Source organism: Hyperolius riggenbachi, chromosome 1 (assembly GCF_040937935.1).
Source record: "Hyperolius riggenbachi isolate aHypRig1 chromosome 1, aHypRig1.pri, whole genome shotgun sequence".
NCBI lineage: Eukaryota > Metazoa > Chordata > Amphibia > Anura > Hyperoliidae > Hyperolius > Hyperolius riggenbachi.
Window position 1 is genome coordinate 342,400,795 of NC_090646.1, and position 26,983 is coordinate 342,427,777.

The 26,983-nt window shown below is 44.1% G+C and overlaps 1 protein-coding gene across 2 annotated transcripts in view; it reads right to left on the reverse strand.

Annotated features, from left to right (window-relative positions):
- The window catches only part of LOC137549735 (CTD small phosphatase-like protein 2-A), a 93,530-nt gene that overhangs the window by 10,561 nt on the left and 55,986 nt on the right, over positions 1 to 26,983 (reverse strand). For both annotated transcript variants that reach the window (XM_068271224.1, XM_068271223.1), the window contains exons 7-11: positions 20,711 to 20,794; positions 17,774 to 17,836; positions 16,811 to 16,890; positions 10,667 to 10,793; positions 6,107 to 6,202 (exon numbers count right to left, since the gene is read on the reverse strand). In XM_068271224.1, coding sequence (XP_068127325.1) covers positions 6,107 to 6,202; positions 10,667 to 10,793; positions 16,811 to 16,890; positions 17,774 to 17,836; positions 20,711 to 20,794 — 450 coding nt within the window. The remainder of the gene's footprint in view (positions 1 to 6,106; positions 6,203 to 10,666; positions 10,794 to 16,810; positions 16,891 to 17,773; positions 17,837 to 20,710; positions 20,795 to 26,983) is intronic.

The following is a 26,983-nucleotide window of genomic DNA, read 5'->3' on the forward strand; positions in this document are numbered from 1 at the left end:
CAGCACTGCTATTGTATATGCAGGCCACCAATATTTAAAGATGTAGCTGACTGCATCTATAAGTAATACATTTTGTGTGTGTGTGTGGGGGGGGGGCAGTAAAAAAACCTCAGAGGGCCACATTCGGCCCGTGGGCCTTAGTTTGAGGACCACTGCTCTACACAGTCTATTCTATTGAGCTGAACTCCCCATCAGATAAAAATCTTTGCAAGGTGCTGCACACACAGTGCTGCTCAGATACCCCTTTTCAAAATCTGGATCCGGATACCTAGATATCCGATCAGGGTCGGATATCAGATTTCAAAATTTTGCAATCCGAATCAGATATCAGACCTCAGTATCCAGCGGATTCGGATATCCGAAAAGAAAACCGGAAGTGGCCTTTAAATTGCTTTAAAAAGGGCTTTTAGGGTAAACGAGGCATGCATCATTATTTTTTAATGGGAAACACTAATTGATGATGTGGGGACTTAAAATCCCCCCCCCCCCCAAAAAAAAAATAATTGGCTGTCAATTAACATCAGGACTAGGTTCCAGACAGCGGTCGTGCAACCCACATTGTGTCGAAAGTTCAACCGCACAACTGGGACATGACAGTTTTCAGCCCAGACACCTTCAAAAAAATTACGCAGCAATTGTGTTTTGGGTTAAATATAGGTGGTATCAGCACAGCAGCAGTGGCCTGTGGCACCCTGGCGGTGGGAGCAGCAAAGGCAGCAGGAGTAGAGCAATGCAGCAGCAGGTGTAACGTGTGCCAGGAGTATGCCGGAAGTGTCATTTGGCACGTGGCACGTGACAAGAGCCACGTGCTGAGTGACAGACAGCAGAGGAGAAGACACTAGTGCACACTAATTGTCACACTGGCACTGCTCACAGCAGTTCTGTAGAAAGCCAACACAGTAGTACTACTACTCTAACAAACTACAGTACTAACTACACAATAACACGGTAATCCTCCTATTCCCTAACCTAACCTGTAGCTAGCTAAGGCTAATAGCTGGCCAGCAGGCAGCAGCTGGCCTGGTCTGTGCACAGTACACACAGACACATAGCAGCTGCAGCAGCCCTGAGCACATACTGACTGTCACACAATGAAATCAAGCTAATTAACAATGCAACAATAGTGTAGTGATCGTGAATCAGAATCATTTATTTCGCCAAGTATGACAGGATCACGCCTGGAATTGGGTTTGGCACATATAGAGATCAACATCTACAAGGACATGAAAAATAGTGCACTAAAACAAGAGACATACATGATAAAGCATTTAACAAGATACAACAGATAGCATTTAGCAAGATACAACAGAAAGCGAAGGCAGGCTATGAGGGCTCGGCCCATAAGTCCCAAGCACGTCTGCGAACCTAAGAAGAATGGGGTGGTGGTGAGACGTGGGTGGAGTTCAGGTGATTGACTGCTGAAGGGGAAAAAAAAAAAAAAAAAAAAAAAAAAAAAAGAGTTCCTATGCCTCGTGGTCCTGGTGAGGATGACCCGGAATCTTCGCCCTGAACGCAGGCGACTGAAGTAGCAGTGGCCCGGGTGTGAGGGGTCCATAGCTATCTTCAGCGCCCTAGTGTGTAGTCTCGAGTTGTAGAGTAGATCAAGTGGAGGGAGGAGTTTCCCGATGATTCTCTCTGCTGATCTAATGACCCTCTGGAGTTTTTGTCTGTCGCTGACGGAGGAGCCAGCGTGCCAGACCAGAATGGAAGAGCAGAGTATAGATTCTGTGGTGGCAGAGTAGAATCTTGTGAGGACCTGATGGGGCATGCCAAACTTTTTCAGCTGACGGAGGAAGAAGAGTCTCTTCTGGGCCTTTGCCACGGTGGAGCTGGTGTTAGCCTTCCATCTCAGGTCATTTGAGATGGTGGTGCCCAGGAGGCGGACGCAGGGAACTATCGCCACTTCAGTTCCGTCAATGTGGATTGGTGGTGGAGAAGGGGCATGCTTCCTGAAGTCGATAATCATCTCCACAGTTTTTGCTACGTTAAGGACCAACCTGTTCTCTCTGCACCAGTGACAGATACGGTCTACCTGCTGACGATAGGCACTCTCGTCGTTCTTGGTGATAAGGCCAACAATAGTGGTGTCATCTGCAAATTTGATAACCTTGACAGAGTCCGCTGTGGATCTGCAGTTGTTGGTGTAGAGGGAGAACAGCATTGGAGACAGGACGCAGCCTTGTGGAGCCCCCATGTTCGTGGTTCGTGGTTGGGAGGAAATGTCGCCCAGCTTGACAGATTGTGACCTGTGGGATAGGAAGTCCGTGATCCAAAGGCGAAGGCTGGAATGGACACCGAGTGTAACTAGATCCTCCTGAAGTCTGCGTGGACAGATGGTGTTAAATGCCGAACTAAAGTCCAGGAGGAGGACTCTGGCATATGAGTCTGGCCTGTCCAGGTGGTTGCTGATGAGCTCCAGGCAGATATTGATGGCGTCATCGGTGGACCTGTTTTCCTTGTACGCAAATTGGAATGGGTCTAGGAGGGGCCTAGTGTAGGACTTCAGAAAGGACAGGACAACTCTTTCGAGGGTCTTCATGATAACGGATGTTAGTGCTACAGGCCTGAAGTTATTGAGGTCAGTGACGCCCTGCTTTTTGGGGACTGGGATGATGGTGGACCTCTTAAAGCAGACAGGAACCTTGCCCATCTGAAGTGACTTGTTGAATATGGTGGTGAGAAAAGGGGCAAGTTGCCTAGAACAGGACTTCAGGCAGGCAGGGGACACTCCGTCCTGGCCAGAGGCTTTCCTGGAGTTCATAGTTGACAGGTGATGTGTGACATCTGATTCTTTCACAGCCATGGGGGGAGAACTTAGACTCGAGGTGAGGTCAGCATGTACCAGAAGGGAAGTGGGCTGTGGCAGGTCCACCGCAGGCGAATCCTGGCACTTGAACCTGCAGTAGAATTTACTGAGTTCTTCAGCAAGTTCGATGCTAGGTGGAGCGTGTCGGGGGGGAGGCTTGTAATTTGTAGCAGCTTTAAGGCCTTTCCATACGGCTCTTGAGTCTTTTGAACAGAGGTTTTGTTCCATCCTCTCAGCGAACTCACGTTTGGCAACCCTCAATTCACGATTAAGGTCGTTCCTTGCCCTCCTGTATTCCTCAAGGTTGCCTGATTTGTGTGCAGCTTCCTTGCGCTTCCTAAGTTGCCGTAGTTTGTTGGAGAACCACGGCTTGTTGTTCGGAAAGACTTTATAGGTTTTGGTTGGTACACAGGAGTCCTCACAAAAGCTGATGTACGATGTAACGTTCTCCACCCACTCATCCAGGTTGGGTGCCTCCAGAGTCTGCCAGTCCGTACAGTCAAAACAGGCTTGAAGTTGGAGCTTGGCCTCACTAGACCAGACCTTGGAGGACCTGAGGGCCGGTTTTGCTGACTCCAGACGCCTCTTGTAGGTGGGGATGAGATGGATGAGGCAGTGGTCAGAGGAGCCCAACGCAGCCCCCGGAACAGCTTTGAATGCATCTTTCAGTACAGTATAGCAGTGGTCGAGTGTGGCCGAGTCTCTAGTGGGGCAGGCAACATGTTGCTGATAGCGCGGTAGCTCGTGGCGGAGGTTGGCTCTATTGAAGTCGCCCACAACTATGAACAGAGAGTCCGGGAGGGACCTTAGGCCTTTCCTCTGTGGAGTGGGGGGAGGAAAGGCCTAAGGTCACCCATCCTCATGGAGTTAAGGTAGCCATACACTGGTCGATTTGCCATCAGATTCGACCAACAGATAGATCCCTCTCTGATCGAATCTGATCAGAGAGGGATCGTATGGCTGCCTTTACTGCAAACAGATTGTGAATCGATTTCAGCCTGAAACCGTTCAGTCTGTGGTGGTGGTGGCGGTGGTGCTGCCGCCTCTTCCCCCCCCCCCCCCCATTCATTACCTGCTCCGCCGGCATGACTCCCCTGGTCTCTGCTGTCTTCTTCTCCCCTCTGGTCTCCAGGTCCGGCAGGCTTCACTTCTTCCTGTCTGGGGGGGGGGGGGAAGTTTAGAGCGCCCGCTACTGTTTAAACTTCCTGCCAGGACAGGAAAAAGTGAAGCCTGCCGGACCCAGAGACCAGCGTGGAGAAGAAGACAGCGGAGACCAGGGGAGTCACGCTGGTGGAGCAGGTAATGAGGTAATGTATTGCAGCTGTATTGCGTCGGTCGTCGGGCACTCAAACGCCGCTAACGATGCACTCCCTACCCGCGGGCGATTGACGGTAATTTCCCGCACGGAGCGATCGATCTATTTCGGGACGAAATAGATTGAAATTTAGCCTTAACGTTAACAATTTGACAGCAGATTCGATCCCAGTGATCGAATCTGCTGTCGATCGGCGGGGAATTGGCCTAGTGTACGGCCAGCTTTAATCACTGAACAGCTTTAGGTTATCACTGTGTAAACACTTGCTAGGCCAGCAGCACTGGAGCATGTCTCTCAGTGAGCATTCACAAGCAAGGGACGATATGTCATCATGGCAGCCCTCATTATACAGGGGGGCTGGCCAGTGTTCCTTTCTGTGATTGGGTGCCAGGGTTTAGGCTGGGAGCCCTCTGATTGGCTCAATGAGGTCAGGTGGGGCTGGCCAGGGTTCCCCTGTGTGATTGGTTGCTGGGAGCCCTCTGATTGGCTCCAGGACGTCATCTCCTTAGTTACAGTATTTCGGATCCGGATATCCACAATATCTGCGGATATCCGCGTTATGCACCCAAATATCCGCAGATAGCTATCCGGATTTCTACAGCAATCCAGAATCCGAATTGGATAGCTGAAAAATGGTCGGATATCTGGGTTACCAGGATATCCGGAATCCTCCTGATGAGCAGCACTGCTGTACCTATTAAAATGATCAGTATCTTTAAAAGATCTGTTCCTACAAAATGCATTCATAGTCTATGATATCTGCAGATCCTCATACACACCTTGTTTAACAGACAATCATCTGCAGATCTAAAAATCCATCCTGGTGGATCTGATCTGCAGATGCATGTCTGTTAAACAAGGTGTGTATGAGGATCTGCAGATATCATAGACTATGAATGCATTTTGCAGGAAAGGATCTTTTGCAGATATTGATCTTTTGAATGTGTACAGCATCTTTGTGTGCAGCATCTTGCAAAGATTTTTATCTGATGGGGCGTTCAGCTCAATAGAATAGACTGTGTAGAGTATGCTCTCATACTACATGGAAGGTGGTAAAATTGGTCTAAGATCTTTCATTAATCTTTCAAGTGTGTACACACCATTAGTCTGCTAAAAAAAAGGTTTCACTTGCCTGGGGCTTCTACCAGTTAGTTTCGTTTTTGCCGACTTGGAGTCTACGGGCCACTACGCCTGTGCAGCCCTGTTGACGCATATCATTGCATGCATTCCCCTCCGCAATGGCGTCCTGTGCAGACGCAGTAGCCCGCCGACTCTGAGGCGGCGAAAACTAACTTAACCCACGGTGGGGGACCGGAGCATCGGTGAATAGCTGCGTGGGCACAGGATGGCTGCAGAGGGCTGGTAGAAGCCCTGGGTAAGTGAAATAATTTTTTTTTTTTCAGCAGACTTAATTATCTCTATTATTAACCTCTAATAATTTTAGCCATAGACTCCGAACAAGCATGCACAACAGATGTTTCTCACAAAAATCTGATAAGATAAGCCATATGCTTGTTTCAGATGTGCGATTCTGACACTATTCATACCAGAATGATCAGCAGGACTATCAGGCAACTGGTATTGTTTAAAAGGATATTAATATGGCAGCCTCCATACAACTCTAACTTCAGGTTCCTTTTTAGGCAATAACCAGCAATACTCCAATTACTTTTAGGAATGTGCCAGATGCACCCCCCCATGCGCAAGCGCAGTAGGCAGCAGTTGTAATATGTGCATGCAGCTCTGCGTCCACGCCATGCATATTACAACTGTCTTTTAGTATATAAGATTGTTCAAGGTTAAGTAGTAAAACAATTCTAACTAACCCACCAAGGGGGGGCTTTTTCCATTTCAAAACCCCCCACTCGGGTACAAATGCTTTTAGTAGAAGGGGCATGTGGGCAATAGTTGCTTCCATGAGGTTTGTAGTCTTTCCTTTTGGAAAGATTTCACACAGAGAAGTGGTGAATAAATGAAGATCTTACCACATGAGTCAGATGTTCCAGTTCGGGAAGCAGTAAGAGCAGCTCTTCATCATCTTTGTTTCCTGTCCAGTGCTGCACTGGGAATCTATTGGTCAGCTGATAAGAGGAAAAACAAAATCATAAATTGGGATAGGATTGTAAAATCCAGCATTTCGATCAGGTTGGTTTTCTCCACATACTGCAAGGTGTTCTGTACAATTCAATTGTTAAAATCTGACCAAAGGATCGCATCTGAGGAAAATATTGTATCATTAATGGGCACCTTTAGTGAAGGAAAGGTATCAGTGTAGATCAATACAGGTGATCAGAAAAGCTACTACTCCAGAGAGACAATTAGTGTGGAACAAATTGTGTAAAGTGCCTGTGCAATGGCAATCAGTTCTGCTCATCAATATGTGCTGTACAATTTCTCACGACTGGCGCATGCCCAGTATCAAAATTGAAGATCTAGAGTGAGAGAAAAGCTCTCGAAAAAGAGGCTGTCCAACTCCCCGCCTGCACTATGAATGAAATAGAAAACAATAGCAGAAAACATACCAAGAGAATTGAAGAAAACTACGATAAAAATGAATTTACAAAAACCACCATGTTACTGTCAAGTGTGAAATGTTAGTTATGCCCCAGAAGATATTCAGAAAATGAATTCTCTGGTACATAACTAAGATTTTCTCACGGTCACCTTCTGGCACAGACACTGTTGGGAAGACGAGCGAGGAGGGGCGAGTGTTCACAGTGGGGCATTAAGTTGCCACTTTATGGAAGCATCTTAACGCAGAAAGTCAAACTGCAATAGTAAGGCTTGGTTCCCACTAGAACGAAAATACCCATGCATTACGTTTTCTACACCCCTCCCTTAGACTAAAAAAAAAAAACCCAAAAAGGATTGTTTTGCAGCAAACAGAAAGCAGAGTCCCAACCTGCAGCATTCTTCCGAACAAGCAGATGCATTGCTCTTAGCCACCTATAGTGCATCGCATATGTCAAATAACACCCCCCCACACACACACACTCCCAATTCGAAGTTAAAGTGGAGCAGAGACTGAACTGGTCTGCTCCGCTCTGTGCCGAACAGACCTGTTGCAAGTGGGAACCAAGCATTAGCCCCTAAAGCCCCATCTACACCATACAATTCTTTGTGCAATTCGATTACGATCCTATTTACGATCCGATTAAATCCAAAATGTCCAATCGGGATTCGATTAGATTCAATTTGATTTGTCATTGTTTTGCAATGGGAAATAGAATTGAAACAAATCCCGATCGGAGATGTCCGAACTAAATCGGATCGTAAATAGAATCGCAATCGAATCACACAAAGAATCGGATCATGTAGATGGGGCTTTAGGTTCAAGTGCGCAATCGAATCACACAAAGAATCGGATCATGTAGATGGGGCTTTAGGTTCAAGTACCACCATGGCGAGTCTTTGACACTCTGAGTGTAGAAGATTTTGGAATTCTCATTCAAAGTCTCCGCCCCACTACCTGCGACCTGGATCCTGGCCCAACTGGATCCTTAATGCAGTGCCCAGCGCTGTTCAGGCCAGCACTTCACAAAATCACTCAGTGCTCCTTGCAAAGTGGACTTTTCCCAGAAGAACTAAAGAAAGCAATCATAAAACCCCTCCTGAAGAAACCATCACTAGATCCTGATTCTGTAACCAACTACAGACCTGTGGCGAACTTACCATTCCTATCAAAAGTTATCGAGAAAGCAGTCGCCAACCAGCTAGAAGCCAGGCTTACAGATAACAACATCTTTGATACTTTTCAGTCAGGATTCAGGAAAAGGCACAGCACTGAAACAGCATTAGTCCGAGTAATGAATGATCTACTTACTGCAAGGGACAAGGGTGATTGCTCAATTCTGATTCTTCTTGACTTGTCAGCAGCATTTGATACTGTGGACCATGAAATACTAATCCAGCGACTGAAGAATTACTGTGGCCTAAGGGGTACTGTTCTTAGCTGGTTTCAGACCTTCCTATCTGGCAGGACACAGCAAGTATGTCTGGGCACACACTACTCTAATCCAGTGCCACTTGCCTATGGAGTTCCACAGGGTTCTGTACTATCACCATTACTCTTTGCAGTCTACATGCTCCCACTGGGCAAAATAATCCAGAACTATGGTTTAGGATACCATTGTTATGCAGATGACACACAACTGTATCTGTCCTTCAAGCCTGGCACCCAAGACCCATCAGCATCCATAAATGCGTGTCTAGTGGATTTACAAAATTGGATGAACACCAGCTGGCTGAGGCTGAACTCTGACAAAACAGAGGTGTTGGTGGTAGGTGGTCCACACATGATGGATAAAGTTCAAAACGCTCACCACCTCAAACTAGCAATTGGGGGAGATACTGTACAGTATAAAGACTCTGTGCGAAACCTTGGGGTGATCCTGGATGGAAATCTAAAACTCAGACAGCAGGTATCAGCTGTCGTCAAGTCTTCCTTCTTCCATCTAAGAAATATAGCGAAAATAAAACACCTTATCCCAGCTGAAGACCTACCTGCCCTGGTTCACGCATTTGTATCCTCCCGCCTAGACTACTGCAACGCCCTGTTAATCGGATCTACAGATAAGGTTCTGCGCCCCTTACAGCTAGTACAGAATGCTGCAGCCAGACTCCTAGCCAATGCCCCCCGCAGCTCACACATCACCCCAGTACTGCAAACTCTTCACTGGTTGCCAGTAAAATGGAGAATCAATTTTAAGATCTGCCTGCTGACATTCAAGGCTCTACACCACATGGGACCCAAATACATAGCGGATCTATTGGAACTTTATGCCCCTCCACGCACCCTCCGCTCTGCCAACAAGATGAAGCTGGTTATTCCCAGGATACACTTAACATTTGGTGCTCGGGCCTTTTCCTATGCAGCCCCTACTCTATGGAACTCACTTCCACAATCAGTACGAGAGGCTCCTTCTCTGGACAGCTTTAAAAAAAGGCTAAAAACTCACCTCTTTTCCCTAGCCTTTGAGACTGCATAATGCAGGGTCACAGCGCTTTGAGTCCCCAGGGAGAAAAGCGCTATATAAATATTATTGTTATTGTTATTGTTAAGTGAGGGATGGTCAATGAGATGCACATCATTTTGAGTTGATGCAGAGTTATGCAAATTTTTTATGCAAATTATGCAGCTTCAAAATGGACCAATCAATTTTTACCTCAGCAGGATTTGATTGGTTCATTTTCAAGCTGCATAGATTTGCATACAAAATTTGCATAATGTTGCATCACCTCGAAATTATTTGCATCTCACTGATCATTCCAAGTTCAGAGTGTGTCCAGTACGATGCAATCCAGCGGACAACAGTATCACAATGCATTGCATTACCGCATGATGTGTGCTTATATGAACCCAACACAGCTCCCACTGTGAACCTAGCCTCAAGGTGAAACCACAGACTGTAGGGCTTAAAGGAGAACTGTAGTGAGAGGTATATGGAGGCTGCCATATTTATTTCATTTTAAGCAATACCAGTTGCCTAGCTGCCCTGCTGATCCCCTGCCTCTAATACTTTTAACCATAGACCCTGAACAAGCATTCAGCAGATCAGGTGTTTCTGACATTTTTGTCAGATCTGACAAGATTAGCTGCATGCTTGTTTCTGGTGTAATTCACACTACTGCAGGCAAATAGCTCAACAGGGGTGCCAGGCAACTGGTATTGCTTAAAAGGAAATAAATATGGCAGCCTCCATATACCTCTCACTACAGTTCTCTTTTAACTCTCAAAGGATTAGTCCTGACTGGACAAAAATGTTGATGCGGTAGGTAGTGCTTACTAAACACATTGGCCCATATGCAATTCACTTTTTCTCCTGAATTTTCTCCTAGGAAAAATTGTTCATTTTTAAAATAACTTTTCAGCACTTTGCAATTAAAAAGTACCATAAAATAGGTGAAAGTACTGTGAAAATTATTTTCAGTATTTTCTTCTTTGTAAATGGTTTAAAAAGCATTTCATTGATAAGGTGTGAAAATATCACCTAGGAGAAAAAGTGAATTGCGTATGGGCCATTGACACTGGACAGTATGTTAGGTTTAACAGATGTCTTCTATCCACTAAGGTTCATGCTCTCTTCAGGGTATTCTGATAGAATAAGGACATTTCTAGTGTTTTGATTTATAGGTCTGTGCTATAAGTTCACCTAATTTAACTTGCAGAAGTGAATGTTAAAGCTGCAAGACCATTAAGACTGCTATTTAGCCTAGAAACTGCCCTGGCCCAAAATGTGGCAGTGCCAATCCCTCCCTCTCCAACTTCCCAAGCTCCAGTGGTGGCTTCCATCTCCATGGCTCCAGTGACCATGGCATGACATATCCGATTATGTGAACCAGCCACACAAAGTCAGTTTGTACATTTTGGTGGGGCCCCTATAATTCCAAATTAGATGGCCCTGGAATATGAAGCATGCTGCTCAGAATCGTGGGACACAGGAGGCTAGTAATTATGTTACTGCTACTTATTCTCAACATCAAGCACTATGCACAAAACTCAAATCAAACATACTACTGATGTGGCAATAAAACAGTGGACTTACGTGGTATGGTAAAGAGTAGTCCAGTGTTTCCAGGGCAACAGTCTTAGCCAGATCTCTTCGCAGAACATTTAGGTCCTTCACGTAAGTACCTGATATGCAGATGCAATCCTCCTGATATAGCCGATGTCTGTATATAAGGAAAGGGAGGATGTCAGATTATGAAATACATACTAAGCTTTAAAGGAAATCTGAAGTGAGGCAAACTTCTGTGTCTTCGTTACTCCTTGGGCAGCCTTCAGAAGTACTTGCGTCCCAAGTGCTTCCAAATAGAGTCCAGACGCACACATGTGCAGTACGGTTTAGTTCGTCTTTGGAAGTACTCAGGGATGCGAGTAATTCAGAAGGCTGCCAGAGGAGTGCTGAAGAGGTATTTGACATAGCAGGCTGAATAACTTAAATGGGGCACGGTGCTCGAATGACAGAATGGACCGAGGACCAGGGAGGCTCTACAGTATCTACAGCCTTCCCTTTACATAGGCAGGTATCGAATGTGAAGCGGAGTTCAGGTTCAGAGTTTTTGAACATGCATAAATCTATTTTGCATCTAAAAAAAGTGTAATTTCTATGAACATTCTGCTAGCACAAGCATTTTCATCTTACTTTTAAATCGAATTATTCATCAGGACAGACACTGAACAGGCCATCACTGATGTATATGGAGAGAGCACCATGATCACCTCTCCCATCCTGGTCACTAGGGATGAGCTTCTAAATCTGAAACACTGTAACGATTGTGGAATTCTCTCCGTGATCAGCGCACAAGGCGTGCGCTGACACTGCGGAAATCCTCCACAAGCGTGTAATTTGAGGGAACCCAGCAAAAGGTGCTACGCACCTGTAGAGGGAAATTCCTGTCGACAGGTGGAGCTGTGGAGTGCAGAGGAACAGCTCCTCTGCCCTGCCACACACGCCAGACAGGAATTGTACGAAGGGAAGAAACGCAGGGCAAGATAGCCCTGAAAGAGAGAGATCAAAGGGACAGAGGGTATGTGTGTCCACCAAACTAGTCGCCACCCTGCGACTATGAACACACAACCATGAAGACAAAGTGAGAAGGCAATCGCCAGAGATGGCGATTGCTAATAGCCACACAAGACCAAATAAGCACAGATGAGGAATGTATGTATGTCCACCAATCTAGCCGCCAACCTGCGACGGTGGACACACAACAGAAGAAACCAAGTGAGAACGCAATCGCAAGAGAAGCGATTGTGGAAGAGAATGAGCACAGGGACAGATTGTATGTGTGTGCACCAAACTAGTCGCCAACCCGCGACGGTGCATACACAACAGCAGATATGAAGTAGGAACGCAATCGCGAGAGAGGCGATTGCCAGAGGTGACACAAGGCTACAGCAAGGCAGAGCACGAGAGTAGCAAAGGCACAGCAAATAATACAATGAGGAGATAAGGAAAATAACAAACGTTAACTAAACGCGAACACCGCACTCATTCGCAACAGTGCACGCGTTTATGCGCGGTCCCCGCGTGATAAGCACAACAGAGACAAGCACGCCTAACTAACCACCGACAGACAAACATAAAACAGAGGACGCGAGCGCTTGCTTAACGGTTACCTCACCGAGCCTCCAGCAAGCGTTCGTACAAGACAAAACAGATACACGAAAACAGGAATACGGAAGAGATACGATCCACTGCTCTTTCCGTCAGAGCGAGTGCGATCCAAGTAAGGCAACAACAGAACAGAGGGGCCTACCAGTAACAACCGCTGCTCTGGTTAGCACCCCACAGACAGACAGAACAGGCAATACAAATAATGCAATCCTGACTGCCCTAACAAGGATGCCTAGTGCAATCCCTGAGAATTACTCTAAGCTAATCTTCAACAAGAAGTAAGACTGACACTCAGGAGTGTCTCACAGGACTAACCCTTATGACCAGCAAAGGACTCTGGGAAACCTAGCTCTTTATAGAGCAAGCCTACAAAGGATGTGGCTAGGCAATCTGCATGACAAACTTATGCAAATTCCTCAGCAGCAAGCTGCACAACTGACAAAAGGTGTCTCTTCCAGAGACCTGCAGAATGCAGACCTGAACAGTGGTCAAAAGGCTGCCTGCCTGCGCAGGCAGCCGCGCAGATCCTCACAAACACTGTTCCAAATGCTTCAGAACAGAACCTTTAAATATCCAGGCCTTGGCAGGGGGGCTTAATTGACCCTTTTTGCTGCTTCTGTAGTATCTTAAGGTGCATACCCACATCAGACTATAGTCTTTGGAAAATGAAAGATCACAGACCAATCTTACCACCCTTCATGTAGTATGAGAGCCATACTCTACACAGTCTATTCTATGGAGCTGAACTCCAAATCAGAAAAAAATCTTTGCAAGATGCTGCACACACAGATGCTGTACAGACACAAAAGATCAGTATCTGCAAAAGATCTGTTCCTGCCAAAAATCCAATTCTGCAAATTGCAATGATAGTCTATGAGATCTGCAGATCATCATACACACATGATTTAACTGACATTCATCTGCAGATCAAGCAATCATCTGCAGATCTGAAAATCCATCCTGGTGGATCTGATCTGCAGATGAATGTCAGTTAAATCATGTGTGTATAATGATCTGCAGATCTCATAGACTATCATTGCAATTTGCAGGAATGGATTTTTGGCAGGAACAGATCTTTTGCAGCTACTGATCTTTTGTGTCTGTACAGCATCTGTGTGTGCAAAGATTTTTTTCTGATGGGGAGTTCAGCTCCATAGAATAGACTGTGTAGAGTATGGCTCTCATACTACATGAAGGGTGGTAAGATTGGTCTGTGATCTTTCATTTTCCAAAGACTATAGTCTGATGTGTGTATGCACCTTGAGAGATGGAACATGACATGGAGCACAGTGGCCAGAGGCGGCAACAAGGGTGAGTTAATCTCCCTGCCTTGGCCCACATTTGTAAAGGTGCAGGTTCTGAAGCATTCAGAACAGTGCTCAAAATGTGTAAGCTCCTACCTATTGCTCATTCATAGGAAGTAGTAACGGGATTAGTGCCTTTTAATTGGCAACTGAGGAGTAAATAAAGAGGCTGATTGGCAGGAGCTGCTGGTCAGTCAGAACATAGTTCAGGAAAGGTGACCAGGACAGAGGAGCTGCTATAATCATTTGGAATGCAGTGGTCATTTGTCAATTACTGTGTTACTGTGACAGCTCATGGAACCTATTCATTGTTTTTGAAACCCAAATCGCTCTTCTTTAAAATGTGCTGATGCAGCTATTGGGCAGCATGGTGGTATAGGTTATGAACTCCTCTGAGGGACAGTTAAAGAGAAACTCCGACCAAGAATTGAACTTTATCCCAATCAGTAGCTGATACCCCCTTTTACATGCGAAATCTATTCCTTTTACAAACAGACCATCAGGGGGCGCTGTATGATTGATATTGTGGTGAAACCCCTCCCACAAGAAACTCTGAGGACCATGGTACTCCTGGCAGTTTCTGGTCTGTGAACTTTGTTGCATTGTGGGAAATAGCTGTTTACAGCTGTTTCCAACTGCCAAAACAGCATGCAGCAGCTATATCACCTGCCAGCAGTAAAAATGCCACCATGTAATAAATGTCAGAACGTAAATTAGGGATTTAAAAGATTTTACAATGAGCAAACACTGACTAAATCATTTATACATAATTATTGTAAAAATTAAGCACTTTTTTATTACATTACTAGTGACCTGGGCTAAGTGTCTCCGCGCGCATGCGCGCTCCCGCCCGTCACGCGTGCGCAGGGACAGTTGCCTATTATTATTATTATTATTATTGAGGATTTTCACTGGAGTTCCTCTTTAAGGACATAACTATAGTGGCTGGATAGTGTACTGGTTAAGGGCTCTGCCTCTGACACATGCAGCCTGTGTTTCAATCTTGGCTTTTCCTGTTCAGTAAGCCAGCACCTAGTCGGTAAGGAGCCCTTGGGCTAGACCCCCCAACACTGCTACGGTCTACTAAACGCGCCCTAGTGGCTAAGCGCAATATAATGTTCTGTGTCTTGTCTTGTCTATAAAGTGTTTTGGAAGATGTCAGCCTTTAGAAATAGATTCCCAGTATGTACCTCCCACCCACAGATATGTAGTACAGCATGCTCACCTGCACCTCTATACCAGGTGCTTCATATATTGCTCAGTCCTTGAGCCAGCCCTGCCTTACTAAAAACACCTGTTATTAAATCCACAGAAAAAAAGTGCGACCAGTGCCATTCAAATATAAAGGATTTAAGCACTGTAGAAGCTGGCTGGCTACATTGTAATAGTTCACCTTTCCTGGAGCTGCTCCATCTTCTTCTGCGCTTCCTGCCTCTTCTCCATGCGGTGCAGGTTATTTACGTAGAATATGCACCACATGGGGAAGAGGCAGGGAGTGGGTCTATAGACAGAACATAGATGGAGCAGCACACCAGGACAGGTGAGTGATTACAATGCAATCCGCCACCCAACATGTAGGGATCCCAGGGGACAACTGTCCTGGGGGCCCCAGGTGCTGGGGGGGGGGGGGGGGGAGGCAGGCAAGCGTCTTAAGACCCACATAATGCCCCTTATAACTACATGCTTACTATGATTTCTGCTTCCCTGTTTATATTAGTGCATTTAAATAAAATAATCTGGGCAGTGTCATTCAAACCTACAAAGCAAAGTCCATTGCTGATGAAAATAGTTTCCATCTTTAGATTTTTAAAGCAGTGTCATTTCATAGGGAAATACAACACACCCATCCAGATGTTGGCCAATCTAAAGGGTTGGATGCCATCCATCTCTTTATAATTGCTCTCACGGAAAAGCCATTATTATGGAAAGGCAAGCCATAGTATTTGCTCTCCCTTACAGTGCTTTTGCATATCATATGGAGTCTAAAAGCTTCGTACAAACTGTAGCTGTTGCAGATATACAAAATATAGTCCATTAGCCATCTGTCTGCCCATAGATTGTTCTACCCATTTCAATATTTAAAGTGTACCTGTAAGGAAAAAAAAAAGTGCCCCGGGGGGTACTTACCTCAGGAGCGGGAAGCTTTTGTAAAGGTATCTAAAGAGTGTTCCTCTGTCTTCCACAATAGAGGGGATCCAGCGCTGGGACCCCTGTAGATTTCCTTGTGGCCGTGCATGTATGCGGACTAGCGGCTCCTGCTCGGGCTCTGCTATTTCCACCCGAACGGAAAACTGCTTGTGCACCTGTTGCAGACAGACCACACCATCGTTTTTGCTTTAATCCTTTCTGGGCATGGAGGAAGCATTAGAATCCAGACACTTCCCCCTCCTGAGGTTATTTCCCGTAAAGGGGAAGTTTTTTCCTTAAAGTTTTTTTTTTTACTTCATTTATAAATCATGAACATATTACACAGCACTGTACAATAGATAGGGGAGACATTTCAACAGTAAGCAATCTTACACATGGACATTAAACTGTTCAACAATGGTACACAAAACAATATAGTAATGTAACAATGTAGGGATAAATATAGTAGACATGTCTCTGAGTTCATATGGTGGTGGAGAAGAGCACATGGCAAGGAGGGCCCTGCCAAATAGGTTTACAGTCTAAGAGATAGGGGAGAGGGGCACAAAGAGGGTGGGGTATAAGTTCAATTAAGAGGAATGGAGCTATAAAGATAGTGGGTAAGTAATGGTGAACAGATAAGTCTTTAGGCATGTTTGAAGGAGTTGAAAGTGGGAGTGAGTCTGATGAAGGCAGGGAGTTCCAAAGAGTAGGGGCTGCGCTGGAGAAGCCTCATTAATGGAGCAAGTGATGCGACGGGTGGACATTCATAAAGTGTTGGAGGAGCAGAGAGAGCAGGTTGAGGGTTATCTCAGGATGAGATACCAGATAAACAAAGGGGAGGTATGGTGGACAGATTTGTATGCCAGAAAGAGCAGAATTCTTAAGAGGGTACAGGAAGACAGTGAAGGGATTTGCGAAGAAGGGCACCAATATGTTCACTTATTTATGCATTGCTGTCATAAGGAGGAGAGGGAGAGGAACAACGCTTTCCATTGCAGGGGAATACAATATGCAGAAGTACTGCCCACCTCCAGGAATAAGTCTAATAGATCAGGCACTTCACTTGTTAGGATGCATCTTGCCTCTATAGGAAAAGCATGAACTCCGCTATCTTTGGAATGGTATTAATGATCACCTGATGAGTGTTTTCTGTGGGTCCAGGATTTCCAAAATTTGTTCTCCATACTCCTTCTTTGCAGTTGTGTAGATAAAGATCTGCCAAAATAAGAGAGATTATAGTACAGTCAATAAGCATTTCTGGCAACGAAAAGAAGACTTTTCTTTTGGCAGAAATAATCTATGCCCACGTGTAACCTCTAGTACATAGCTGCATGATACCAGCTTCCTGAGATCCAGAAAGAATCTTTGCCCATCTATAACCATTAGAACATACTGTAGCTCTGCATGACACTGGTTTCCTGAGATCCAGAAATCTATGCCCAGCTATAAACACTAGAACATAGCTGCACAACACCAGTTTCCTGAGATCCAGAAAGAAGCTATGCCCAGCTATAGCCACTAGAACATAGCTGCACTACACCAGCTTCCTGAGATCCAGGCATTGTAGACAATTACTGAGTTTTACTATCGGAATTAGACACTCCTCAATAGTACATCAGTAATTTACTGATATTCTACTAGCAGCTTCTAGCTCCCAAATTACTGGACGCTTTTAAACTGTGCTACTGCTGATAAATGCTGTACTTTGAAATATTACAAGGCAATCTTCATTTGCAGATTAGCCAGACCTGTTGTCGCAACACAACTGATCAAGCAATCTACCATAGCACCAACTACATCATCTGTCCCACAGCTCAGATCAGAAAACGTATTTTTGAGAACAGATGGTAGTTAATGGGACAAGTAAGTAAAGCAAATGCTGTACCAGGTTAAACCCATATTCATTTATGGCAAGAGCTAATACATACTATGTTGTACTACCCGGGTAAAACACCATCATTCTGGTTGCCTTTCTTCTGTGTTTACACTGCAAAATATTTGTCAGTTTTGCACACACGCTAATACTGCATCTTTCCTTACAGATTAGATTTGGAGACGTTATTACGGCTTTTCTTTCCCACTATTACAGCTATTTTACCTCATACAGCTTGGTAAGAGTCTGAAGGAACTTTTCAACATGAGGCCTCAGCTTTAAATAGACCTGATATAAGTAAAAGACATAATTCATTATCAAATTCATGATACATGGTAGACAAGTAAACCAGTTTTTCTTTTTTTCCATATTCTGCTACCGAGTTGTGGTATTGAGTATTAAAGCCCCCTATTGTATTGTGTGCCAGAACTCCAGTAAGGGAGACTGAATGCTAATACCAAGTCATGGGATTTTCCAAAGCACTTCCCTGGTCAAGCGACCTTATGAATAGTATATAGAAAGTGTGTCATTCTTACACAGTTACATAGTATTTGGGTTGAAAAAGGACATACGTCATAAGACCTACGATTCTGCTAATCCACTTTCACCAAGTGGTGCAATCAAGCTAATGCTTGGGATACACGGTACGTTTCTGTACCGTATATCGACCAGCTGATCCGGCCAGCTGATAATATTCAGCTGGCCCGATCAAGCCGCTTGACCCCCGCCCGCTCTATTCCCGCCTGCGGACAATGGCAGGGAATCGAGGGCTGATAAGGAAGCGCCGGCGGATGCAAGCGGTAATCGATCCGTGGGGACGCGGCTGGGGTCGAGCCGCCGGTCGACCCGTGTATCCCCAGCATAAGACTGCACTCCAAGAAGATACGTTATGTACAGATTCAAAAAGTGGATGTGCCGAGTCTGGCCCATAGGGTAATGTGGAAGTGTGCAGTTCAAATCTTACTTTACGAACTTACATTCTACTTAAAAATAATAAATGTATTTCTAATTAAAATGAATACCATTATCTAATTTTTTTTTACAAAATATTTATATTAACGCTCTTCAATGGGAAAAAAATATATAATGTAAAGAATGTTGCATACCACAGCATTTCAGTGTATACCTTAAAGAGACTCCGTAACAAAAATTGCATCCTGTTTTTTATCATCCTACAAGTTCCAAAAGCTATTCTAATGTGTTCTGGCTTACTGCAGCACGTTCTACTATCACCATCTCCGTAATAAATCAACTTATCTCTCTCTCTTGTCAGACTTGTCAGGCCTGTGTCTGGAAGGCTGCCAAGTTCTTCAGTGTTGTGGTTCTGTGATGCATCTCCCCCCTCCAGGCCCCTCTCTGCACACTGCCTGTGTATTATTTAGATTAGAGCAGCTTCTCTCTTCTCTCTTATCTTTTACAAGCTGGATAAATCCTCCTCTGAGCTGGCTGGGCTTTCACATACTGAGGAATTACATACAGGCAGAGCTGTCTGCACTTTGCAGGAAGAAACAGCCTGCCACTTCAGTGGAAGATAGCTGCAGGGGGAAAGAAACACACAAATGATCTCTTGAGATTCAAAAGGAAAGCTGTATACAGCCTGCTTGTGTATGGATGTATTTTCTATGTGTGGACATACTGTACATCAACCTACTTCCTGTTTTGGTGGCCATTTTGTTTGTTTATAAACAAACTTTTTAAAACTGTTTTTAACCACTTTTAATGCGGCGAGGAGCGGCGAAATTGTGACAGAGGGTAATAGGAGATGTCCCCTAACGCACTGGTATGTTTACTTTTGTGCGATTTTAACAATACAGATTCTCTTTAAGCTCTCTTAAATATGAATAATCTTTTTTCTGTTTTTGTACTTACAATTACATAGAATGGACAAGATTAGCCAACCAAAATTATGGTGTGCTCCATGTAGCAGACCGTCACCCCTTGTGGGATGCTCTGGTGAAGACCAGTGACTACTTACATTCCACAACTTGGGAGAACCCTCGTCTACAACTGGAGGTGGAGTCAAAGTTGCCTGCATATACCACTGTGACAATTGATCAAGAGTTCAATATTACTGTGGCAAAGGTTAAGAAGAATTAAAGGACAACCAAAGCGAGTGGAATATGGAAGCTGCCATATTTATTTCCATTTAAGCAATACCAGTTGCCTGGCACCCTGCTGATCTTTCATGCATCAGTAGTGTCTGAATCACACACCTGAAGCGAGCATGTGGCAGAACCAGTCAGACTTCAGTCAGAGCACCTGATCTGTATGCTTGTTCAGGGTCTAGTGCTAAAAGTATTAGAGGCAGAGGATAAGCAGGACAGCCAGGCAATTTGCATTGTGTAAAAGTAAAAAAAATTGGCAGCCTCCATATTCCTCTCACTTCAGTTGTCCTTTAAGCCCAGCAATCCTTACTGTTATGGTTTTGTGATGACCCCTAGAGCTGCCTTTATTATTCCACTCATCTGAAGCAATAGGCCTGGTTCAAATTGGAATTGAAAAAAAAACAGATGTGAACAGATCCAATGTTAACCTATGGATTCATTTTCATTGATCCGTTCAAAAAGAATTTGTTATGCATGCTCCACTGAACAGACCACAAGTTTGGTGCTGCAGCAATTTTTCCGGACCGGAAACGGATGCTGAAGCATTGCATTCGAAACGTGACAAATGGATCCTTTAATCACACTGGCTAGAAAACAGACCGTTCTAGCCAGCAAAAACCTACTTTGGTGGTGGGGGTCTGGGGGGGTAAATGGGGAAACGAAACCGACGGAATGGAAGCGGATCCGTTTTCACGGATCAGTTTCCCAGACAAGTGCCAGTGTGAACCAGCTTATACTGTAGTCCTTTCAATTCCATGGAACTTCTGGGGTGCCTCTTAGAAGACAAGGGAAATTTTTAATTTTGTTTTAAACCGTGTGAAATACTGTCCTAAGTTGTTACTGTCTTACCAAAACTAGAGCAAATGGAAGAGGTCAATATTTGGCAATGAGCACATTTTAACTCTTGAATGGGACAGCTCTGTATTCCACTAGATTCTTGGATAAAAATTGTATTCATCCATATCTGTATCTGCCACTGACAGGATTTCAAATGTCCTTTTTACACCTTCTGCCAAGGGAAGCAGTACTGTAAAATGTTATATAACATTCAACAAACCTTGTAGTGGGTGTCCTGGAAAGGTGTTAGGAATGTATAATCTGCATCATCAAGCATGAGGAGTGAGCTCTGAACCAGGACTTGCTGGATTCAAAAAACATATTTAGTAACATAAAAGTGCAATTTGTTTTGTAAACCACTCACAGCAACAAATCATATTTAGTAGTTGTCAGCCTTATATAAATGCATACTAATACAAAAAAAAAAGTTAATGTAAATATTAGAGATGGGCCGAATGGTTCCCGGCGAACTTCGGTGGTTCGCGGTCGCCTGCCAAAGGCGAACTTTCCCGGAAGTTTGATTTACCCCATAATGCTCTATTGAGCAAAAAACTTTGACCCTCTATATCAGTCAGCAGGCACATTGTTGACAATCAGACTGCACTCACTCTTGGAGCCCCACCCCTCTCATACAAGGCAAGGTCCTTGAGCCATTTGACTCAACTCGTCTGCCTATACTAATTAGTTAAGGGACAGCTGTTAGGGAGAGTTTAATTAGCCTCTTGTAGGCTTCTCCACCCTCCACCGTCCTCCCTCCTCCCCTTCTACCTATTCCCTCCTACCGGAGGGAGGAGGGTCTATTCTGCCAGGGAATTTCCAGTATTTCAAAAGCCAGCTTACATACCGTGGCTGGGGTTTGAACCCAGGTCTCAGTGTATGGTAGGTAACTAACATATCCATTATACCACCAACACTACTAGCTGAAATTAGCCTACTATGTACCATTTATGCTCAATCCAAGAGAAAAATTAGACAAGACAAATAACATTCATATCACACTTTTCTCCTGGCGGACTCAAAGCGCCACTAGGGCACGCTCTATAGGCAGAAGCAGTGTTAGGAAGACCTTAACCATTACACCATCCGGCCACTGTACTACATGCTGAAGCCAGCCTAGCATGTACCATTTATGCTCAATCCATTTATGCGCAAAAATACAATTCCCCGGAAAGCGGTGACCATCCCTACGAGAGAGAGATATAGAGAGAAAGATAGATAGATAGATAGATAGATAGATAGATAGAGAGAGAGAGAGAGAGAAAGAGAGAGAGATGAATCTACCTAGCTATCTGGGGTTCTCTTTGACAACTGTTGAACACAAAAGGCAAGGCCATGCCTGGCTACATATCCTTAAGCAGTGGCTGGATGGTGTAATGGTTAAGGGCTCTGCCTGACACAGGAGACCAGGGTTCACATCTCGGCTCTGTCTGCTCAGTATGCCAGCACCTATTCAGTAGGAGACCTTAGGCAAGTCTTCCTAACACTGCTACTGCCTATAGAGCGTGCCCTAGTGGCTGCAGCTCTGGTGCTTTGCTATAAATGTTATTTGTCTTGTCTAATTTTTCTCTTGGATTGAGCATAAATGGTACATAGTAGGCAAGTTTCAGCTAGTAGTGTTGGTGGTATAATGGATGTGTTAGTTACCTACCATACACTGAGACCTGGGTTCAATCCCCAGCCGGTATGTAAGCTGGCTTTTGAAATACTAGAAATTCCCTGGCAGAAGAGACCCTCCTCCCTCCGGCAGGAGGGAATAGGTAGAAGGGTAGGAGGGTAGAAGGGTAGAAGGGTAGAAGGGTAGAAGGGTGGAAGGGTAGAAGGGTAGAAGGGTAGAAGGGTAGAAGGGTGGAAGGGTGGAAGGGTGGAAGGGTGGAAGGGTGGAAGGGTGGAAGGGTGGAAGGGTGGAAGGGTGGAAGGGTAGAAGGGTAGAAGGGTGGAAGGGTAGAAGGGTGGAAGGGTGGAAGGGTAGAAGGGTGGAAGGGTGGAAGGGTAGAAGGGTAGAAGGGTAGAAGGGTAGAAGGGTGGAGCTCCAGGTATTAGAACCCTTGAAACATGATTTTCAGCCAGTAGAAATTTTTCTAAATTTTGAAGTTCGCCTCCCCATTGAAGTCTATTGCGGTTTGCGAACTTTTTCGCGAACCGAACTTTCCGCGGAGGTTCAAATCGGAGGTTCGGCCCATCTCTAGTAAATATTAGTGTGCATCCATCAGAATATAACCAATTCTGAAAATACCATTTTCCTACACATAACTATGACACACTAGCTAATGGCCTGAAGTTGCCTGGGTATGTATTTGGCTGGTGTTGGCTGCACCCACTTTTTTATAACCCAAACACACAATTGCTCAATCATCAAATTTGTGAGCTTTGCTGTCTTTGGAATCAATAATTTGCATTGAAATAAAACAAATCTGATTGGCCATTTGTGGCTCCACCCCCTTTCCTGAATTTGAACCCCAGTCACCTAATTACCAACTGTGCCAGGTTTGAGGCTTGTCTTATTAACAGAGCAAGAATGGCAGCAATTAAATATTCCCCTTGATAATCAATAGGAGAATTTTGATTGGCTTTGTAAGCTCCACCCACTTCTCTGAATATTAATACCAGTCACCCAGTGACCAACTGTGCAAATTTTGAGAACCCTACCAGTGTAAGAATGGCTGCAGTTTCCATTTTCCCAGTGAAATTTGTATTTGTCTCTGCTTACTTTTTGGTTATGGGGATAAAAAGTAACCTATTTATTATTCCAGGTAATGTACTATGTGTGTGCCAAATTTCATTCAACTCTGTTCAGCCATTGTTGCGTGATTGAGTAACAAACATCCAAACGTTCGCATTTATAACATTAGCGAGATGTCCATATAGACTTTTATTTCATTCTAAAGTTGTAGATCAATAGCAGGATATGTTAGGTTAACATTTCACCTGCCTGATAGTTATGCAAACCAGACATTGCAGGACTATTGCCTATTCTGTGGATTACTGTTTTCTGACAATGTGAGGCCACATTACTTTAAGTATTTGCTTATTACGGCATTATGTTTTGTTTATATAGCACCAGCATCTTCCATAGCACTGTACAGTTAAAAAAAATAGTTAAATAGTGTGACGAACAGCCCCGCAATCTCGTCTAACTTACTCCAGTACCATCAGGGATTAATCGCCTCGGATGGCTTGTAAGACTGTGAGCAAGTTGACGTTAAAATAGCGGTTGCTGGGTCGTCAGGTAATAATGCGATAACGCGCGCCAATCTTGTCTAATCTGACACCGTTACCATTCGGGGAATAGACACATCTGATGGTTTGTAACAGGTTGAACAGAGTGACGCCAAAGATTGGTTGCACCGCTGCCGGCAATGTGACGTATGCGCAGTCACCCACCAATTCCTGTTCCCTTTGCTGCAGTTTATCATAAAGCCTCAGACCCTGAGGGAATCCTGAAGGCAATCAGAACTGCAGGCAAAATAACCTTTTGGATTGGTTGGCGAGTCCACACACAGTCCAATTTCGATTGTATACACAATCGATACAATCTGTGCTCTCATATAGAGGCCAGGTCGCTGCCACCAATCCGCAATAAAAGCGTGCGAATGCGCTAATTCTAACTCTAGCTAAATCCTGTAGGAAAAAGGGTTAATTAGACAACCTTTCTAGAGATAGCAAAACTAACAATATTTAATATCAAAACAGTTATGGTAACATGTCTCTCTGAAGATGTGAATTCTTTTGGCGGAGATTTGTTTCAGAACAGCACTTAGACGAACGATTTTTAAATCGTTTATTTAAAGAAATAATGCAGAACAAAATATAGCAATAGAAACAATTTGATACAGAAATAATAAGAGTTTAATATGAAAATAATAGCTGATTACAGTCGGAGCAGTTTGTCAAGTTACCGTGTCCTTTGCGGTAGGTCCCACAGAGATATATAGTCCAATTCTGGAAAGTTCTGTGGAATAGGTATTAATCCTTTTATCATCCAGCCCAAATCCGTGATGGTACAGGATGGCTGGGCAAAAGACTCTTCTCTCCCCAGCATTGTTGGTTTTAACTCTTCCTCTGCCAGAGGGCGGAGTTGTAAAAGGAGAGGTTTCCACCCTTAACAATCTGACCTCAGGCTGCTGAAGTCTGTCCCTATTGTCTGAGGGACAGAATTGGCAGTTTCTCCAAGTATGCCATAACTCAGCGGATATCTGACATATCATATAAAACCCAACATTTTACATTCCGTCAGCATGCGCTGAACCAATCGATATCAAACTTGCTTGAAGTGCCACCTTCCTTGCCTATGTAATCAATACCTCCGGCTGTGAGATGACTAGGTGGTCGTTTAACGTCTCAGAAGGTGTGCTGCGCTAGTCGCATGGCGTACTGTGAGTTGTGGACCGCTGCGCCCAAACGGTTCCGCAATATCCATCGAATTATGGACTACTATGAAATGAGATATCAAAAGCTCATTAAGCCAGGGACATGTCTCTGGGTGTTCTCAGGACAGGCAGGAATGTCACCTAATTATTTTACAATGCGTTCCTGTATCCTGCTTCTTATCAGCAATTCCTTGTAGTAGATCTGTGAGCTATGTGAATGCTCTGGTTTTTTGGGTTTTATTGGGGATCTTCAGGAAGTGTAAATAAGCACTCACATCCCCTATTGCAGGGCTGGTGAGCTGGAAGAACAGTCATTTTCTAAAAGCAGGCTAATGCATTTAAAGGGGCTCTCCAGCTCATAGTTTGAGCACCTTTACTTGCGCTTGCCGCAATGGCGTTCGTGGGATTGTGACAAATAGTTTAAAAAAAAAACCATACAATAAATACAATTGATAGAAGTTTGCAAAACATTTCCATTATTGGTACATGTTAATTTGATAAAATACACAGAAACAGTAAACACTAGGGGGGGGGGGGGGGGGGGGGGTCTCTGCCCTTGCAATCTTAGAGTCTAAAAGGGTGACCAAGCTGGGTGACAGGAGGGTTTCATGGGCAAAGCAAATGTTCTAGGAGGGATGATATCTGGAGATTAATGAACAAATGTATGGAGGGGATGGTTTATGTAGTGCTTTGTATGATCTGTTATTAGTTTGAAATGGATCCTTTGGGTGATTGGCAGCCAATGGAGGGATTGACAGAGAGGTGGCATCAGAGGAGTGGGAGGAAAGGTAGAGGAGACAAGCAGCAGAGTTCAGTAAGGACTGGAGAGGTACCAGGGTTTTTTTGGTAGACTGCAGAATTGGGTGTTACGGTGGTAAAGACGAGATAGGATTAGAGCACATACAAGCATTTTAGTAGTCTCTTGTGTAAGGACTTCAATCCAATGTCAAACTGGACACAGTGGTCACTGCCTGGGATCAGGAAGGATACAGTAACTACATTTATGCCCGTTTACTGGTGGAGTACCTTTTTAAAGGGGGTTTTCTGCAGGACTCCGGCAACAAAACATACATATTCCACCTCAGAATTTGTTTATCAAAATTTGACTGGTTGTCTCTAAAGGGGAGGTAAATGGCAAATCAAAATGTATTTAATGTTGATTAACGTCAGGTCTTGTGTCTTGGTTGTGCTAATGGCATAACATTTTATGTACATCAGACTTGACCTCAGTGGTACTGGTTAACAGTAACGTGAACAGCCATATACAGTGCTAACGAGCTGCTGCTAAAGCAAATAACATTTATGGATGCATAATTAAGGAAATAATGTGACACTAGTATGCTATTGCATAAATACTTGTAAAGCCATGTGAAATATTAGTCCAGTGTTTGTGCACCACATTACCAAAAAAATGAAAGTTTTAGAATAGGTGCAACAGTGGGATACTACATTAATCGAAGAGATGGAAGGTCCGACAAATAAAAGGTTAGACAAATTGGGCTTATTTAGCACCCCCGAGAAGAGAGGACATAGACATTGGGTCATATGCAATCAACTTTTTCTCCTTTCTAAATTTTCTCCTAAGAGATCATTTTTCATCTTCTATTTTAAATAAACTATCAAAATTATTGGCAAGTTTAAAAAATATCACCTAGGAGAAAAAGTTAATTGCATATGGGCCATTGTGGCATAGTTCATCACTTGAAGTAGTTCTTGCAAATCCTGTACTTTTTTTCACAACTACATTTACTAAGGTGTAGGATGGTGATATATTGATCCATATGTGGAAAAATGGTACGTTGTGTTTTTTTCTTCTCTTCATCTCACTCAAGGTAAGGAGAGACTGAGATTACAATTCATGGGCTTTTTTTTTTATTTATTTTTATATCTAAAAGCATATGTATGTAAAAGGAATGCTCCTATTGGTCACCAGTACTTTTCTTGTTTAAAAAAGGTACATACACACGTCTGATATTTTTTGAACTTGTCGTTCAAACCGGTCGTTTGACTGACAGTTTGGCATGTTTACGAACAATCGTTAGACTGATAGCAGCAGTTTTGACTGATCCACTAACGAACGTTAGGTCCGTACAGGAGTACAAATGGCTGGTTTGAAAGTCTATTAG